The 17,906-nt window shown below is 36.6% G+C and overlaps 1 protein-coding gene across 5 annotated transcripts in view; it reads left to right on the top strand.

The window, feature by feature from the left end:
- Positions 1 to 17,906, top strand: part of LOC128031766 (mitogen-activated protein kinase-binding protein 1-like) — a 39,649-nt gene that overhangs the window by 18,994 nt on the left and 2,749 nt on the right. The window contains exons 6-28 of one of the 5 annotated variants that reach the window (XM_052620159.1): positions 650 to 787; positions 939 to 1,121; positions 1,952 to 1,969; positions 4,917 to 5,077; positions 5,362 to 5,551; positions 7,001 to 7,135; positions 7,933 to 8,117; positions 8,369 to 8,460; positions 10,996 to 11,121; positions 11,200 to 11,270; positions 11,952 to 12,073; positions 13,521 to 13,596; positions 13,698 to 13,809; positions 13,924 to 13,987; positions 14,088 to 14,210; positions 14,295 to 14,419; positions 14,612 to 14,658; positions 14,726 to 14,950; positions 15,336 to 15,463; positions 15,873 to 16,012; positions 16,121 to 16,349; positions 16,460 to 16,749; positions 16,890 to 17,768. In XM_052620159.1, coding sequence (XP_052476119.1) covers positions 650 to 787; positions 939 to 1,121; positions 1,952 to 1,969; positions 4,917 to 5,077; positions 5,362 to 5,551; positions 7,001 to 7,135; positions 7,933 to 8,117; positions 8,369 to 8,460; positions 10,996 to 11,121; positions 11,200 to 11,270; positions 11,952 to 12,073; positions 13,521 to 13,596; positions 13,698 to 13,809; positions 13,924 to 13,987; positions 14,088 to 14,210; positions 14,295 to 14,419; positions 14,612 to 14,658; positions 14,726 to 14,950; positions 15,336 to 15,463; positions 15,873 to 16,012; positions 16,121 to 16,349; positions 16,460 to 16,749; positions 16,890 to 17,768 — 3,859 coding nt within the window. Of the gene's footprint in view, positions 1 to 649; positions 788 to 938; positions 1,122 to 1,951; positions 1,970 to 4,916; positions 5,078 to 5,361; positions 5,552 to 7,000; positions 7,136 to 7,932; positions 8,118 to 8,368; positions 8,461 to 10,995; positions 11,122 to 11,199; positions 11,271 to 11,951; positions 12,074 to 13,520; positions 13,597 to 13,697; positions 13,988 to 14,087; positions 14,211 to 14,294; positions 14,420 to 14,611; positions 14,659 to 14,725; positions 14,951 to 15,335; positions 15,464 to 15,872; positions 16,013 to 16,120; positions 16,350 to 16,459; positions 16,750 to 16,889; positions 17,769 to 17,906 lie in introns of all 5 variants that reach the window. The other 4 variants (XM_052620160.1, XM_052620157.1, XM_052620158.1 and 1 more) reach the window with 4 other exon arrangements.

Raw genomic sequence — 17,906 nt, 5'->3', positions numbered from 1 at the left:
TTAAAGTGAAAAAGTAATCTTGTCTGAATCAGGAGAGAAATCTGCACAGATCAAGTACCGTTTACAACCAACAACAGTCCAAAATGGTTCTAAACATATATGATGGTGGATTTTTGAAGTGAGAGGATGACTCGGGATGGACTTTTTTTTTCAGGAAGCGTTATAATAAATTATGTACTGGTATTTTGGCCAGAAGCGATGGTTTAAAGTTGGATTGCCTAGATTTGTTTCTTACAAACATGCAGCTTTTTCACTTCACAAGATGTTAAGTGATGAACTGGAGTGGCGTGGATTACTTGTGGATTATTGGGATGTTTTTATCAGCTGTTTGGACTCTCGTTCTGACGGCACCCATTCACTGCAGAAGATCCAGTGGTGAGCAACTGATGTAATCCTAAATTTTTCTAAATCTGTTCTAAAACAATCTCATCTACATCTTGAATGGCCTCAGGGTGAGTAAATGTTAAGCAAATTTTTATTTGTTAGTGAACTATTCCTTTAATGTAGTTCGGTTTTACATACTTTGTGTTTACCACGATTTAACCCTTTTGATTGTTTCACTTTACTCAACCAATAGCCTAAAAAACACATCCATCAATCATAGCATAAAAATTTCCTAGACTGAATATTTGTGTTTTTGTCATTTCAGAAAAATGTTGTGGTTGCCACCAACAAGGTGTCCAGTAAAGTGACGGCTGTGTCTTTCTCAGATGACAGCTCATACTTTGTTACAGCTGGAAATAGACACGTGAAGTTCTGGTATCTTGACCACACCAAGTCGTCCAAGGTACACGTTGCTAAATTGGCAAACAACAGCTCAAAACACAATCTCTTTTTGATCTTTCTGTCTCAACACAGATGAAATCCCAGCCCATTCACACTGTACTGAATATTATCCAGGTTCTAGATGAAAGTCTCATAAATGTCATCTCTCACAGGTGAACACCACAGCACCATTACAGGGCCGCTCTGGTCTTCTTGGAGAACTGCGCAATCATTTTTTTAGTGATGTGGCCTGTGGAAAGGGTCCGAAGGCGAACAGCACCTTCTGCATCACTTCATCTGGGCGGCTCTGTGAGTTCAATGACAAAAGAATGCTGGACAAGTGGGTGGAGCTCAGGGTGAGTGACGAGCATGCTGATTGGTTGATTGTGTGGTCTGTCACAAATATGCGTGAATGAGTAGTTGCCATAGAGTTCAATGCCATAGTTCGATTCAAAAAGTAAAAATGGAATTCAGAATTGATTTTTAGATGATTTTAGCTCCTATTTTATATATTTTTTAAAAAAATCATTAAATATCCATATTTTTATGATTTCATGGATATGAGTTTTTGTAGTAAACACTAGAAAAAAATTACAAAGAAACATGAAGTAACAATGGATTAAACATGACATTTTGATTTTCTTGTAAAACATACTCCAGTATTTTTTGTTTTATTTACAACTTTGAAACAGATTTTGATCAGTTTAGCTGCCTAACTATGAATCTATATTTAGATAATAAAGGCTTTTGAGTCCATTAGGGCATAAAAAACTGAATTTATATGAAAATACAATTTTTGCAGGCTGTTCTGAACAATTTTTTAAAATCTCAATGGGAAATGAATGCGGTAAATAATTCTGAAAGGTCATTCTCGAACATGTTTGTGAAAATAATATGCATGGAATTAAAGCTGTTTTAGACTTGGAGTTAAACTTAAAAAGTTCAGTTGTCACATATTGACCTCCTAATTTGTAGTTGAGCTTTGTTTAGGCTTCCTTGTCTGTGTGTTTTGTGTTTTATCCATGTTAAGCTGTTTTTTTCTTTTTCTGATATTAAAGCCCCTGTAACGGTGGGTTTTTCTAAGCTCTCAGCTGTTTTAAGCGAGAGTGGAGTGTGTTAATTACTAATGCTGCTATTACTGTCGTCTAATATTAGTCTGTTCTGCTTGTCCTTTCACACTGTCCAGAAAAATGACAGTTTCGCAGTAAGTTTGACATCAGGGCTGCGGATTCAGCTGTCACATCTCATTGTAAAACTCAGTGAACGTCATGCTCACCTGTACACTGGATGTTTGACCTCATTACCTTCACTTACCAGTTATCACTCATATCTCAGACAAAGCATTTCACATTATGTATGACCAGGATGCAGAATCATCACCCACAAACTTGCTTAATTTTTAAATACCCATCATTTTCTGCATTCACTGCATACACTGCCCTTTTGCATGTTTGTGTTAAAAAATATAATTATTATGATATTCATTTTAATAGGATTTTTGTATTTTTACATTGCATTTTTTTATATTTTTTATTTAGTATTTCATTATTTTAATTATTAGTAATAATTATTTAATTGCATAGAACACCACATTTTGTGTTTAAATAATATAATTGTAATATATTTGTTATATTGCATTGTTTTAATTATGTATTTAGTTATTTTAATTATTATTTAATAGTGTTAATAATTTAACTTTATTTGAAATGGTATTTAATAATACTTTAGCTACATATTTAATTATTTTAATTTATTAGTAGTATTATGCATTCAATTGTATTTTGAAAGGGTCTGAATAATATATTATATTTATGTTTTTATGTAAATGTAATGTTTTAACATAAATCACCCAATATATAAATACCAACATGGTATTTTATAATTTAAGTCGGTGGATTATTTTTATTTACTGAAACATCAGATAGAGTATTAATGTCTATTTAAAAAAAAGTTTCTGTATCTCACAAAAGAGAAGAAGAAATGTGCATTTCGGAAGACCTTTAGAAAACCGTGGGAACTAGTCAGCCATGTTGTGAACTTGAACACATGATTTAGAGCTGATATGAGATCTTGATTTGACTGTCAAACTGTCAAAGTGGGTCCCGGTTAGAGCAGGTGGGCACTGCACAATTCTGCTTTTGTACAGCAAAAACAAGAAAGAGTCAGAAGAGTGCCAGAAAGAAAAGGGGTACAGAGAGGATGGTAAAGGATACAAAAGCCTCTCTGTCTAATAGTTTATCAAGTATTATTACACAGCTCTGTGGAATAATTGATTCTGATTGGTCAGTTGCAACATTCCTCAATAACAACCAGTAAAAGCTGATAACACCGGCTCATCCTGGTAACTGAAGTCAGTGCTATACTTTTGCTAGGAACTATTATTTCTTGGTGGAAGCTTTGCATTTGTTTAGCTAATAAAAAAGGCAGAACCTCCAAAATGGGGGAAGGGTCTCTTCGCGCAAAGACTTTCACCATTGCCTGTGGCTTCAGCCAATTGTTATTGACTTACATTTCAAAATAAAACTTTATAAATTAAACATTTTATCTAGTTATTCTAAAATAAAATCTTATTAACTGCATATCTCCTGAACTGCAACTTTCTTTACCATGCTTTTCAGGTTAAGCTATAGGGTCAGGTGTGGCGTAGGTTTAGGAGTTAGCATTTTTTTGTATCGTAGTGTAAGAAATCAACACTTTAATTGACACAGCCAATAAAAACTTAAGAATCAGCTTTGGTGAAGAGCTTGCACTGATGTGGATTGGGGCATGATTGTCGTGTGCCTGTCTTGTCCATGTGAGGAAGCCATGCCCTTTTTTAGAGCTCCCACCCCGTTTTGGAGTTCCTGCCCCCATTTGGAGATCTCCAGGCTGCAGTTATACCCTTCTCAAATGTTGTGTAGACTGCAGCGTTATCTTTAAATGTTTGTCTAGTTTAGAATTGCCGTTTGCTCGCAACCGCTTCCTTTAAGGAAGCTTTGCATTCGAATATTTAGACACAAATCAGTATTAAGTAATAATCATGTAATAAGTGGAATAATGTACATCCAGCCGGTTGTTATCGCAGAATTACCCCCTTCAGGGTGATACAAGTCCCCTCCGATTTGTGTTGGGGGTTATTCTGCGATAACAACCGGCTGGATGAAGATTATCCCTTACAAAGAGCCCAAGTGTCATTGTACAGCTTGATTATCTAAAAATGAACTTTGGTCTCTTGACAAAAAGCTTAATTAGCAAGTAGTCCCCGCTGTTCTTATCTCACTAACTTAAATTTCAATATTAGATTTTTCTCATTAGGAACATCTTACAGCCAACAGAAAAACACACAAATGAGCTTCTCACTTGTAACCTACATGTACTCGGGCACTAATGCATACATTTTTTTCACATTGAATCTTTTTATTGCCACCTGTTCCATTTTATTTTTATGTTTTATATCTCATCAGTGTTTATTTGAGGTTGGTGCATTGTGCATTTCCCATGCAATTATCAATGGAATTTAATAAGACATCCCAATTTAATGCCTAGAGTTCTCATTTTGCCTCATTGCAGTTCATCCAACAAAATGATTATGCCCACATGGTGAATGTACTTTTGGGTGGTTGCTCTGCAGGTTTCAACAGAATTTAAATGTTGGTTTTTCCACCACCCACCCATTGCGTGTTTGATTATTTTTACTACTAGAACTGCATCTGAAAGACTGCACTTTATATATATAACATAGTTTTTTACTGTATATATATATATATATATATATATATATATATATATATATATATATATAGTAAAAACTATTATAATTTATTATCATCCTAAACAACAGAAAAATTGCTGTGTGTATGTATGTATATATATATATATTAGCATATAAATTGTTTTATATATATTATACTGTATATATATTTATATATATAAATTATATAAAACAATTTAAATGCTTTCTGCAGAACTCTGCACAGGCAATGCAAAAATAAAAATAAAAAAAATAACGAAATGTTAAGAAATATAATATTATTATTATACTTTTATTATTATTAGAACATTAATAATATTAATTAGCAGCCCACGCTGCAGTAATGACTTAAATGCCTCTCCAAAACTCTCTTCTTAGGAGTTTTCGTTCAACTCAATTTCTCAATGTTTCTCTCTCTCAGACTAGTACGGCCACGTCTCTGTCGGTCAGTGAGGATCTGATCTTCTGTGGTTGTGCTGATGGGACAGTGAGAGCGTTTAGCCCCAGTGACCTGCACTTTATCTGTACGCTGCCTCACCCTCACAGCCTGGGCACAGACATCGCCGCTGTAACAGAGGCCAGGTAAGATCAGACACATTAGTGAGACTTACAGTACCATGTATTACCTTCACTGAAAGCCATTTCATAGTAAGACAAATATTCATAGCGGACAACTGTACTGTTAAAAAACTGACCCAAGCATGCTTCAGACACACCACTCCCAGAATGCACACTGTCATTCTGTCTTTCTTTATAATTGGCAGGAAATAGCAGTGGTCTAAGTGTGGGTTCTGCTTGGAAACATTTTCTTGTGACACTTTACAAGAGTATTTAATGTTCCTGTAATCTATCTGATGTCTCCACAGCCATCTCTTCGCCTACAAGGAAAACGTCCGCTATCCTGACACGGTGGCCATGTCTTATGATCCCACGAACCGCTGGCTGTCCTGCATCTACAGCGATCACAGTCTGTATGTGTGGGATGTACGTGATCTTCAGAAAGTGGGCAAGGTGTACTCAGCTCTCTACCACTCGTCCCGCATTTGGAGTGTGGAGGTGAGAAACAAGACATACATTTTTAACTCTTACTGAAATAAAGTAAAATAAAAAATACTTGTTTTATTTCAGCTGTTTGCAGAGGCAAATAAGACAAACATTTCATGCAAGCATTAACGTGATGACAGAAAGAGGGTGCTTAAAAATTACATAACAGTTCATACATAGGTGTTTACTTTTACCTACAAACTAATTGCATGCATTTCAAGTAGAATAATTATTGTTTAGGATTATGAAAAAACTCAGCCAAATGTATTAAGACTTCTGAATGGTGAGTATGGTAACATGTTTTTGTCTATTTCTGTCCTTTCATTGTGTTGTATGTTGACATTTCGCCTGCTGGAATAATGTGAGGCACGTCTTTTGTATTTGAGCCTCATGTTTTTGTATTATTTATGTGAGGCCTGATGTGAACTCATATGATACTCATACTGTATTAATGAAAACCCACCTGCTGTAGGTTTCAGTCTTATGTACCAGACAAATTTTGTATTTTTTCCATTGTGACGGGCTACATATTTTTTTTTAAAACCTGTGGGATTTGTTGACATGCAGCATTTACTGTATTTTCAGGATATGTCTTGGGCTGTATGCACAAATCAGATCACATGATTATGAATATGACTTTCCTTTTGGTTTGTTGTGTCTGTCTCTAGTTGTCTGGCATTTTGTGACCTCATCAAAATTCCTGAAATATGTCTATAATTACAGGTCAGGGTTATTATAATTAACTAAAACTAAAACCATAAAAAACTGTAACAGACGTATAGTTTTAAAAAAATGTTTAACTTGAAGTTAAATAATTAAAACTAAATCAGCTACAACTAATAAATAAAAGATACTTATATAGATGTTTTAAAAATATATTATTTATATAATGTTTAATAATATAATAACAAAAACAAATTATTAAAACTAAAATGGAAATTAAATGTAATTTAATTCTAAATAATAACAAAACCTATAAGACTATATCAGTGATACTTAAATAATACTGGTACAGGCCTTAATATTTAATCAATAATAAACTGAATTATTGTAAATATACAGTGTCAGCTAAAGGTTTTGTTACACAATATTCAACAGACAGCTTCAGCTGTGACTGTATTCAAAATATGCCTAAAATATATTTTTATCTTATACACAGTTGCTAAATAAAACAAATAATAAAGACACATTTTCATTTAAATGCTCTCCTATCCAGTGCTAGACTGTAGTGTATAGGCCTTGTGTGTCACAGATGAGTATTCTCTGTTTGTATAAAGAGGATGTGTGATTAACGCTCATTACGTAAGACTGCTCCTTCTTGATTGGCTGATAATGACCTAATAGAGTTGAAATACCACATTAGAGTAAATACACCTGTATTTGTTTGTTTGTAAGAGTCTGTGTGATGTAATGTTGTGTATTTTGTCTGCCTGAATCACTTCTCATTCCTTTGTCCTGCAGGTGTACCCAGAGACGGGGGATGGAGAGCCACGTTTGTCTCGCGGATCGTTCCTCAGCTGTTCTTCTGACAATACGATCCGTTTATGGAACACAGACGCTCAGAACACCACCCTCAGCCGAAACCTCATCAGCAATGTGAGTTCTGAAAGACTGGAAACAAATCCAACCTTGTTTTTTGGCTACTGCAAAAAAACTACTGTTTAAAGATTTTGGGGTCAGTAGTTTTTTTTTTTATTATTATTATTATTTAAAAAAAAAAAAAAAGGTAAAAGTGACATTAAAGACATTTATAATGTCACAAATAAATGCTGTTCTTTTGAACTCCCCATTCATCAAAAAACTGAATATTAAGCAGCAACTGTTTTCAATATTAATAATTATAGTTATAAGAAATGTTTTTTGAGCAGCAAATCAACATATTAGAATGATTTCTGAAGGATCAAGTGACACTAAAGACTGGTGTAATGAAAAACCTTACTTATATAACATTTCGCAATATTAATGTTCATTCTATTTTATTTTAGCAAATAAAGCAATGGTAGTGTATTTTCTGTGAAAAACAAGCATCACACTTAGGGTGCTACTGTGAACTGATTCATATTTCTTTTATAAACCGCAAATTTTCATAAAAAAAATTAGCTGCTGTACTATCAGTAACTCAGGCATTAAAATGCATTTAAACATTTAATTCACGTCAAACATTCAAATATTGGACACTTTATTACTGTCAAACCTCAGTAGAAGTTGGTTAAAACATATTGCAAAAATTAAAGTTTTATTTAGTTCTGATTTGGTGGATTTACAAATGCCCTTTGCATTGATATTCATCTAAAATAACAATATTCATGCATTGTAAGTAACTTTAAAAATACAGTATGCATATTTAAAAAAGTAATGAATAAGTCACAAATTATAATTATTTGTCTCTAAAGGACCTCCAGAAGGTTATTTATATGGACAGCAACAGCTCCTCCCTGCTGGACCCAGACTGCACAATCTCCAGTAACTCGGAGAAGGTCGAGCCACAGACCTCAGACAACCGGACAGGCATCAGGACCATCTGCGTGAGCCCAGACGGCCTGCACCTGGCATCAGGGGACCGCAATGGATCACTGAGGTCTGTTTTTCTCACGACTGCTTAACACTTCTTCTCTAATTGGTTTGAGTTTATTGATCCTCTGAGGGTTTTAATGGAAAGGACAATGTTTTTGTGTACTGGGTGTCTCATGCACGTTACACCATCTATGAAAACTGTGTATTTAATGCATTATAAAAGTATTCTCAATGATTTGAAACTACATTCTACTTCAGAAAATGTAAAAGATGTTTTAGCCAATCAGACCCTCACTGAACTTCTGTTGTTTCCAGAATCCATGACTTGGAGAACATGGAGGAAATTCTAGACGTTCAGGCCCACGACTCTGAGATATTGTGTCTAGAGTACTCCAAACCTGAGACCGGTGAGTGCTGTTTTTTATATATATATAGATGTGTAGCTGATTAAATCCTGCACTGAGGTGCCGCTTAATGCTCCAGTAAAAAGGAAGTGCTGATCTCAGCAGATGCTCTGTAACCTTGTAGTCATCACTTCACACATATGCCACCAGCAGTTTACAGCTATGGTTTCCAGTGTAAACTAAAATCAGCTCAACCTGGTTTAACTTAATATTGAAGTCCTGTTTTCAATCCAAAAACACCCTCTCAATGTTCAGTGCCACAGCTTAATATACAGAGACAACACTAAGTCATTATTTTAGTTGATCTATCTTTAAAAAGTTTAAATAATATGTAAACATTGAAATGTTTGTTTGAACGCCCCGACCATCCTGACATAGAAGCATTGGCTGAATCAGTGGACACTACCTGTTTGACTGACCAATGGCAGATGCAGAAATGTTCAGGAAGACTGTTTGAAAACATATTTTCAGTTCCATTTAGTGATGTTTGTAACACAGAAATCATCTTTAAAAACTATCACTAACATCTGTGACAGGCTGTAAATTACCAAAGAAAATTGTTCTTGTACTTCAGGATGTAGAAACAACAAAAAACATGCATCAGAATACAAGCGAGCAGCAATGTGTGTAAACATTTAAAATATGCAGTTATCATTGGCTCTATTTTTGTGGTAATCGATAGCGTGCCACGTGTGCTTCTGATAGAGCTTCAGTCGTAAGTAACCCAGAAAGTTATTTTTCAGAGGAACTGAAAAGGAAACGAAAGAGCCACGGGGATCTATTTCAGAGAGCAGACGTGACATGATTAGAGGATACTGACATTCCAGTAATAGTTGACTAAACAGTTGTTGATCTTAAACAGCAAGATAATATACTTTGGAAACTGTCAGCATTCACAAAAAAGTGTAGCAATGCTACAGTATTATCATTGTGATAATGTTCCAGAAAAATCATGCACAAGATTTCTTCCGGGTAGTTGCCACGATGCTGCTTTATTATATATGGCTTGAGTCCCGTGATATTTTAGAATGATCTATACACTTAAAAAATATTATATTTGTTTATTAATATTTGTAACTTTTATTTTTAGATGTTCAGTTTTTATTTTAATTTTAGTTTAAGTGTTAGTGATTTTGTTATATTAGTTTTTAAAAATATTAAAAATTTTTATTTAATCTGTTTAACTGTAGTAAATTAGTATTCTAACTTATTTCATTTCAGGTAGTTGCCAAGGCAATATTTTAAAATGTTTGTTTAAAAATTTGGTTTAATATTTCTTTTTTAATTTTGATTATTTTATTTATTTATTTATTTCAATAAAGAAAACTATCATTTTTAATAATTTTACTTTTAGTTAACAATAATAACAATGCTTTGGTCCCTTCTTCAATGTGAATCCATAAGAATTTTTCATGCTTATTCTTCCCTATTACTTTGGAAATGCCTCCAACTACCACTAACTAGAATAATGTAATGCTCTCTAGTTCTCTAAAACTCTTGAGACTCTACGCAAGGCTGGGGGTTTAAAGCAGGCATATTGAGAGTCATGATCTTCCCCTGGTTAGTGCAGTTCAGTTGTGCTGAGCATGTGTTGCCTTGGCTGGTGGTTTATATCAGGCTCAAGGCCAGACATTGTGTTCAGCTGGATGAGAAACAGGACATCTACTAGAACACATAGAGGTACACAATCTCGCCTTCTTGCTTGCTTTCCTCTCCTGCTCTTTCGTGACACTATGAAAGGGTTCTCTCAGTTTAATGGACCACTGATCCCACGCACTGTAACAGGCCAAAATGGCTTATCTACCATAATCTGCACAGTATTTCGACATTTTCTGCACTGAATTGTTTGGAATGAATGGAATATAAACTTGCTCATTTGGTTTTCTGTACCTGTTTAACATGCACTTCAGAAAACAACTGATCAATTCTAAATGGCCTGCACGGATCTGTAATCCTCATGAGCTGCATTTTGATTCGTTTTTGCAGTAAGGAACATCACATTATCATTTGTGAGTCTGCTCTGCAGCTGGTAGAGTTTTCAACACAATCTGGCTTTTCTTCTGCTTAGTGCAAAAACATATCATGTTCTGTTCCCTCAGAGGCATTTGCATCTTTTCTTCACTGTGTGAAGCCGCACATGAACACGGTGTGTTAGTGAATCAGCTTGTGGTGTGAAAAGTTCAAGAACAAAACTAGGAGCTGCTTTCAACGGCTCTCTGAATATTGATCTTTTAAACATTATTTCAGAAATGCAGTTTGGCTGGTATATGCTTACAGATGTACTGAGGGGCTGCTGGTAACGGTATCAGATGATAATATCGTGACATGTTCATTTTACTAACATTGTCTTCATGTACACTGCCATTCAAAGGTTGATGCAGAATGGATAATTCCTCCAGTCTTCAGTGTCACATGATCCTTCAGACATCATTCTAATATGCTGATTTGCTTCTCAGGAAATAATCATTGTTCAAAGTATATTCAGGATTTTTTTGGCACATAGAACATTTTATATTATGTTTAATATGTGTGTGTTAGGGCTGAAATTGTTGGCCACCGCCAGCAGAGACAGACTGATCCATGTTCTGGATGCGGATCAGGAATACAGCCTCCTGCAAACACTGGATGAACACTCTTCCTCTATCACTGCTGTCCGATTCGCTGGTGAGATCCTGACAGCCGTGCCTCGTTTTATTTCACAACAAATGCTGGAAATGTTCATGTGTGACGTCTCTGTTTCAGCTAATGATGGGAAAGTCAGGATGATCAGTTGCGGTGCTGATAAGAGCATCTACTTCCGCACGGCACAGAAGGTGAGATCACTTTTTTGTCACATTTAGATGTTTATTATTTACCAATAACCTATTTTTTCATTGGTCATCTTTAAAATGGAAAGAGTGGCATTTCTTTCATTGAGTGAAATGAAAGAGTCCTGAGTCAGAGCTGTCAAATTCTGACATCCTAAATGAATCCTGACATATCAACTTTGAAGTCTTTGAGTTTGTTTCTGGGTGAACATTAAGAATGAGAATTAAGATCTGTTGAGATTAATCCACAAAACATTACATAGAATTAAATATTTTCCAGTTAGAATTAACATGTATGTCCAAATGTCTGAGAAGAATTGTTCTGCTTCTCAGAACCCTTACACCAAACATAAAACCAGATTCAGGTGGACAGTTCATTTATAAGTGGAATAAACTAATGGAGCAGATAGTGATCAGATGTGACGTCTTCAGGAGCTTGTGCAACTGTAAAATCTGTTTTATTTCTGACCTTAATGTGACCCAGGACCGGGGATTATTATATAAATCCACTATATCATGCTTAAAGATCATTTCCATTCTCATTCAAGGAAGAAGATGAACTCAGAAACTTTTTTTATATAAATTATTATGAATTATATTTATTTATTTAAAGAAAAAAATGGTTTAAAGTAGTGTTTATATTCGTTATTCTTTGCACTGAACTAATCTTTAAACATGCCAAAACAGACAGAGGAGGGAACAGCTTTCACACGTACTCATCACATAGTGAGGAAGACTACACTGTATGACATGGATGTCGACCCCACACGGAAATATGCCGTCATTGGATGTCAGGATCGCAGCATCAGGTTGGTTTTCTTGTTTTTTAGCAATATTATTATATAATAAAATGTTTTTTATTATTTTATTTTATTTTACATATATTTTTTATGTTTTATCTACTTACTATGGTTTCATTGTGTGTGTGTGTGTGTGTGTGTGTGTGTGTGTATATATATATATATATTTATATTTAAATACCTTGCTATGTGTACTGTGTTAGGCTAACCAAGACTTGTCATTTGCCCTTGCTCTTTTGTTAGTATTGATTGTTTCTGTTTTCCTGATTTGTAAGTCGCTTTGGATAAAAGTGTCTGCAAAATGACTAAATGTAAATGTAAATATATATATTTGGACCTCATCTGACAGGTGTTACAGTCATTTGTAGTAAGACTCACAGCATTCGAAGATTACCACTCAAGTACAGTTGGATGGAATTAGAGGCTTGACTGGTTAATCCAGTCACATTTAGCATGTTGGAGACTACACACACACACACACACACACACACACACACGTACTGAGTCAGCCTTTCTGTTATGTCTGAGACACCTGACCAATCAAAATCATTACACAATCTGATTGTCTCATGTGATTACTTGTTGAATGTCACAAAAATGTAGAGGTCATTGTGTTTTGTAAGTCTCACTGTGCTGTCCAACACAAAAGGGCAACATTAGGAAGGAACCAGCACAGTGCATGACTTGCAATCTTTATTCTGCTCTGTGGGGAAGAAAAATACCGGTCATTTACTGCCTTTGTGTCATTCTCACTGGAAGTGGTGTCTGTTCTATGCTGTTAGTGCAGCAGCAATGAATGATCTTAAAAGAAGAAGGCCTTACCTAAACAAATATATCAATAGAGTAGTCAGTGCTGAAGGCCTCTGTACTGGAGCTCATTCTGGGGTTTCAATGGCTCTAATGGCCACAGACTCTTTTTTTTATCTTGTGTAAGTCATGTGAAGTCTGAGGGGTGCACTGGCAGTGCGTTGTTTAACCTGCTGTAAGGAAATGGCAGTTGAATGGCATTCTAAAGGGCTTTTTCGAAAAAGAAGATTTAAATGGTGAACTTATACACTATTAGCTTTTATTACTATTCCCAGGCCACTTATAATGCTAGCCAAGGTTTTTTCTGAATCAAACCAGTAATTTATTTTTACCTTTCTTTGAAAAAAGTTAGTTATGCACACCAAGGCTGTATTTATTTGATAAAATATACATTAATATTGTGAAATATTATTCAAATTTAAAGAGACCGTTTTCTATTTTAATTTACGTACAAATTTTATTTATTCCTGTGATAGGAAAGCTGTATTTTCACCATAAATACAGACTTCAGTATCACATGATCCCGCAGAAATCATTCTAAAATGCTGAATAGCTGCTCAAGAAACATTTCTCAGTAATATAAATGTGGATAAAAGTTGAAACTGCTTCAATATAAAAAGTTTTCTGCTACTTTTTTTTTTTTTTGCAGGATCTTTAACATCTGCAATGGCAAGCAAGAGAAAGTCTACAAGGGCTCCCAAGGGGATGACGGGAACCTTATCAAGGTAGGCAGACCTTAAATGAAAAGATAAGGTATCAAATTAGTTCAGATGCTGCTTTTTATCTCAGTCATATGGTTATTGATCTGTCTGAATATGTTTATTAGGTTCAGATGGATCCCTCTGGTCTTTATGTGGCCACAAGCTGCTCAGACAAAAACATAAGCATCTTTGACTTCTGCACCGGAGAATGTGTGGCCACCATGTTTGGCCATTCTGGTAAGATGAGCTCTGCATGTGAGATTATGCAACTTATAATACCTTATTTTAAAGGAAAACCTTTTTATCTTCTGAAATCAAGTCTAAGCATTGTGTTTGTTGGGCCTCTTTTAGAGATTGTAACAGGACTGAAGTTTACTAATGACTGTAAAAATCTTATATCTGTATCGGGAGACAGGTAAGTGTTTCCAAATAACTTAGTTCTCAGATGAAGAATCCATTATTTGACTCAGTTCATCATATTACATGTTAAATTTGGCTGCTGTTGTGTGTTCAAGCTGTATCTTTGTGTGGCGGCTCTGTTCTGAGTTGACCAACAAAATGATACAACGGCTCTCAGAACTGAAACAGAACAGCAGACCTGTTCAGAAGAACCCAACAAATAAACAACACACACCTAGGTATAAAGCTAACTTATCATTTGTTGCTTTTGAAATTACACAACATGAAATGGTGATTTCATAATGTTTTCTGGTTTGTATCAGCACAAGGAAAAAAATCCACAGTGACCCTGTTATTGGCACCATGTTGTCAGACAGTGACAAAGACTTGGAGGAAGATGAGATGTTCCCTCACATGTCTTCGGGCAGCAGTGGTGGCGAGGAGACAGGTAATGCATCCGACATTCTCCAGAAGTCTTACTAAACTGGTTTGGCTGGTTATATATACACACTATATCCAACTTTTTTGGGTTAGGTTGGGTTACGGCATGTGACTTTATTGGGTGAGACTTCTTCCAAATGTTTTTTTTTTTTGTTTTGTTTTGTAAGCTTCTCATATTATTGATTGTTTCTGTTGCAAGGTTCAGCTGAAGAAAAACGCAATACACTCAATTCACGTATTAAGAAGGTAAGGAAGTTTGCATGATTTTAGCTTTCATTTTGTTGGTTCTTTTTAACATCCTGTCTCTTATCAGCAATGGAACAGTTGTGAACATGAGGGTTCACGGCTAAGACAGCGTTGTTCCAGGAGACTGGGTAGTATTGATCTGAAGGTAAAGTCCATGCTTGACCTGAGGCAGCTGGAGTCTTTCGCCATGCCTTTCTTCCCCGGCAAAACCCAAGATGTTCATAAAGACCTTCCACCACATAAGAACCAAGAACTAGGAAGCACCATCAGTCTGCAGACTATTGCTGCATGGGTAAGCTTAATATGAAAATAAGACAAACTGTACGTACACTTCTAACTTTAAAAACTAATCTGATCAGATATAGTCTCATGGAGCTAGACTTTTCACTATACCAGCATAAATCTGCTTCATTTTACAGCTTAAATCGACAAAACATAGTAAATTTTTTAGATGAAATTTGAAATGTATGATGCAACAATAATAAACCTGCATGCAACAAAATGGAAACTCATTAAAATAATACCACAGGGTCTACAACTGGTCTTAGATATAATACAGAAACTGATTTACCGAGAATGATGAGATTGAGACCTCTTGAAATCAGTTCCGTTTTTTGGGTACTCATGAACCTGTTTGTCTGTTTTGTCTCTATTTTACTTCTACATTTTCTCTGTAGGTACCTGAAAAGAGTGAAGCACGAGGACAAACATGCCCTCTTTCCATCCCACTGTCCCCTCAAACCCCAGAGATGGAGGTGCTATATCCTCAGGGATGTGAAGAAGACCAAATCAGTCTTGCTGGCAGGTCAGTAAAATACGGAGCCCCGCACATGACATGCAAGAAAAAATAAATAAATTGTTGAGGGAATGAATTAGTAAATCATGCACACGCTTTAGCCTTATATTTTTTCCTTCGTATCCTGTGCTGGGCTCCGTAGTAAAACAAATCTCACTAGCATAATTTTATTTATACTGTTTGTGTAAATATTCAGTATACACTGATTGTTTCTGGCATTTCTGATTTCATCTGAAAGTTTTTGATAATTCAGGGTTTGGAACAACATGAGGGTTAATAAATAATGACAGAAATTTTATTTTTTGGGGGTGGAGCATACCTATAATTGTGCAGTTAGAATTCATAAAATGATCTAAAGCATAATTTCCGAGATGATCTTCAAATACCTGTCTGTTCTCTTTTCTTTGTTTGTGCATAGTGAGTATCAAGTGAAAAAGTTGTCACATGGAGTAAGATGTGCTAAAGGGAACTCTTTTCCTGAGAAGCAGAGTCCAGACAGCGCCTGCTTTACGGAATATTCCAGCAGTCACCTCTCCAGCCCTGAACACCCTGGAGAAGGTATTAAAAACTAAACAAACTCACACTGAAGAGACTCCCACAATCATTTAACTAATTGCAATGGGTACTTGATGAGATAAAGGAGTTGATATTCTGTGTTTGCTGAAGACTCTGAGACAACCGAGCCACTGAGTGTAGATGAAAACTCATCAGAACTGGATATGGAAGATCTTGATGAGGAAGAGGAGAACAGCATGAGGAAGAATGAGGTTCAGACTCCTGTACCTCAGACCCCAGACCAGGAGTCCTTTCTCAAGAGTCTTTGGAGTCCCGAAGTAACTCCAAATATCTCTGACAGCATGTCATCAAAGTTCTTCAATCAGAACTCCCCTAGAAGGTAAGAAGCAGTCGCTCTTTGACCAAATCCCTTCTAACCGTGACTTCTATTCCCAGTGACATTTAGACTTCTAAGGAGAAAACAACCATGTTATGCCCTTTCTTTACCAGAACTGCAATCCCATTCCCCACAAACAAAAGCAGTGACATTAAAACCACCAGTGAAGCTGTACAGCCACTTATCTCAGAGGTGCAGCCCCTCATGGAGAATAAGAGTCCAGACAAACAGCAGGAATCCCACGACACTGAGAGGACAACAGGTCAGCGTTTAATTCAGAAGAAAAGCACAACCGTCATGGATTCACGCAGACTGATCAGCCCTGTCGCTAAAGCTGCCGCAAGTCACAACAGTTCTCCAGGCATGAGGAAAGCTCAGTCTATCCACAACATCTCCTCAGAAGGTAAATCATCCATAAACTTGTGCTGCTGAATATAGGTTTATGGAGTATTACACATTATGTTATGCATTATTTGCTCCACGGGGCCTGTCTTCTTTTCTCACATTAATCATCTGTTCCATACCTCTTCCGTCCCTAATCAGCTGACATGGTCCAGACATCCAGTCGTCCTTCTAAGGAAGTCCACCCACAGCCCCAGACCCCAGACCACTCAGAGATGCAAAGACCATGGTGTTCCCTTCCCACCATCCCGCTCACCAGCCCTACATCTACCCTGTCAAGGGACATCACCACACCTACCAAGTCCAGATCCCATTCCTATATGAGTCCTACCACTAGCTCCATGGCCAAGATGACTCGCTCTGTTTCCATGGGTGACAACTTGAATGTGTTAAAACTAGAAGACACAGGATCTTCAGACTTTCACAGGGGCTCAAGTTCTAACACTTCCAACCCTCAGAGGGCCTCCCAAAGCAAGCCCACTAGTCCTGTTGCCCAGGTGTCATCCCCTAATACATCGGCATCCTTATTTCCAGGCACCTATGCAGCAGTCACACCCACATTGAGTGCTGGCTCAACTGGAAACTCTTCCTCTAGAGGGCTCCAGGTCAAACTGACTGGCAGTGCTCGACCACTGCTCCATATAGATATTCCCAATCCTCTTCCAGATAAACCTTTGTTATCTTCCTTCTCACCATGCAGCAAGATACCCAAACTTTCACAAAAGGTAAAGGAGCCCTCAAGTAGAACTCCAACAACTCCCTCTTCAAATCCTGGAGCGGTTCACCTGCTTAACAGCATTGTACAACCGGTCACAGCTGTTTGTTTGAACACATCTGAAACCCCAGACCAGTTTGAGCTTAGTATGGTTCTTGTTCCAAGCCAAACCAAGAATTTAACAGAAGGTGAACTCCACTCGCATACAGAGCCAAGAAAAGAGGATACTTCCAAGGCTGAGTGCCCTCCCATGAGCCAGTGCAGCCTAAGTGTGCTTCAGTCTTCCTCAGGATCTCAAGACTCAGGTTTGCTAGGACATCAGTCTTACCTCGTTGCATCTCCTGTTCTGCAATGGTTTGGGCTGTCTAAACACTTCTTTAGCAAAGTTTCCTGGCCTATCTCATCCTCCACCTCCACCATCACATCTTTCATCTCTTCTTCAC

This window comes from Carassius gibelio, chromosome A17 (genome assembly GCF_023724105.1).
Source record: "Carassius gibelio isolate Cgi1373 ecotype wild population from Czech Republic chromosome A17, carGib1.2-hapl.c, whole genome shotgun sequence".
In the NCBI taxonomy this organism is placed as follows: Eukaryota; Metazoa; Chordata; class Actinopteri; order Cypriniformes; family Cyprinidae; genus Carassius; species Carassius gibelio.
The sequence above is the reverse complement of the archived record's forward strand: the minus strand, read 5'-3'. Positions and strand labels throughout refer to the sequence as shown.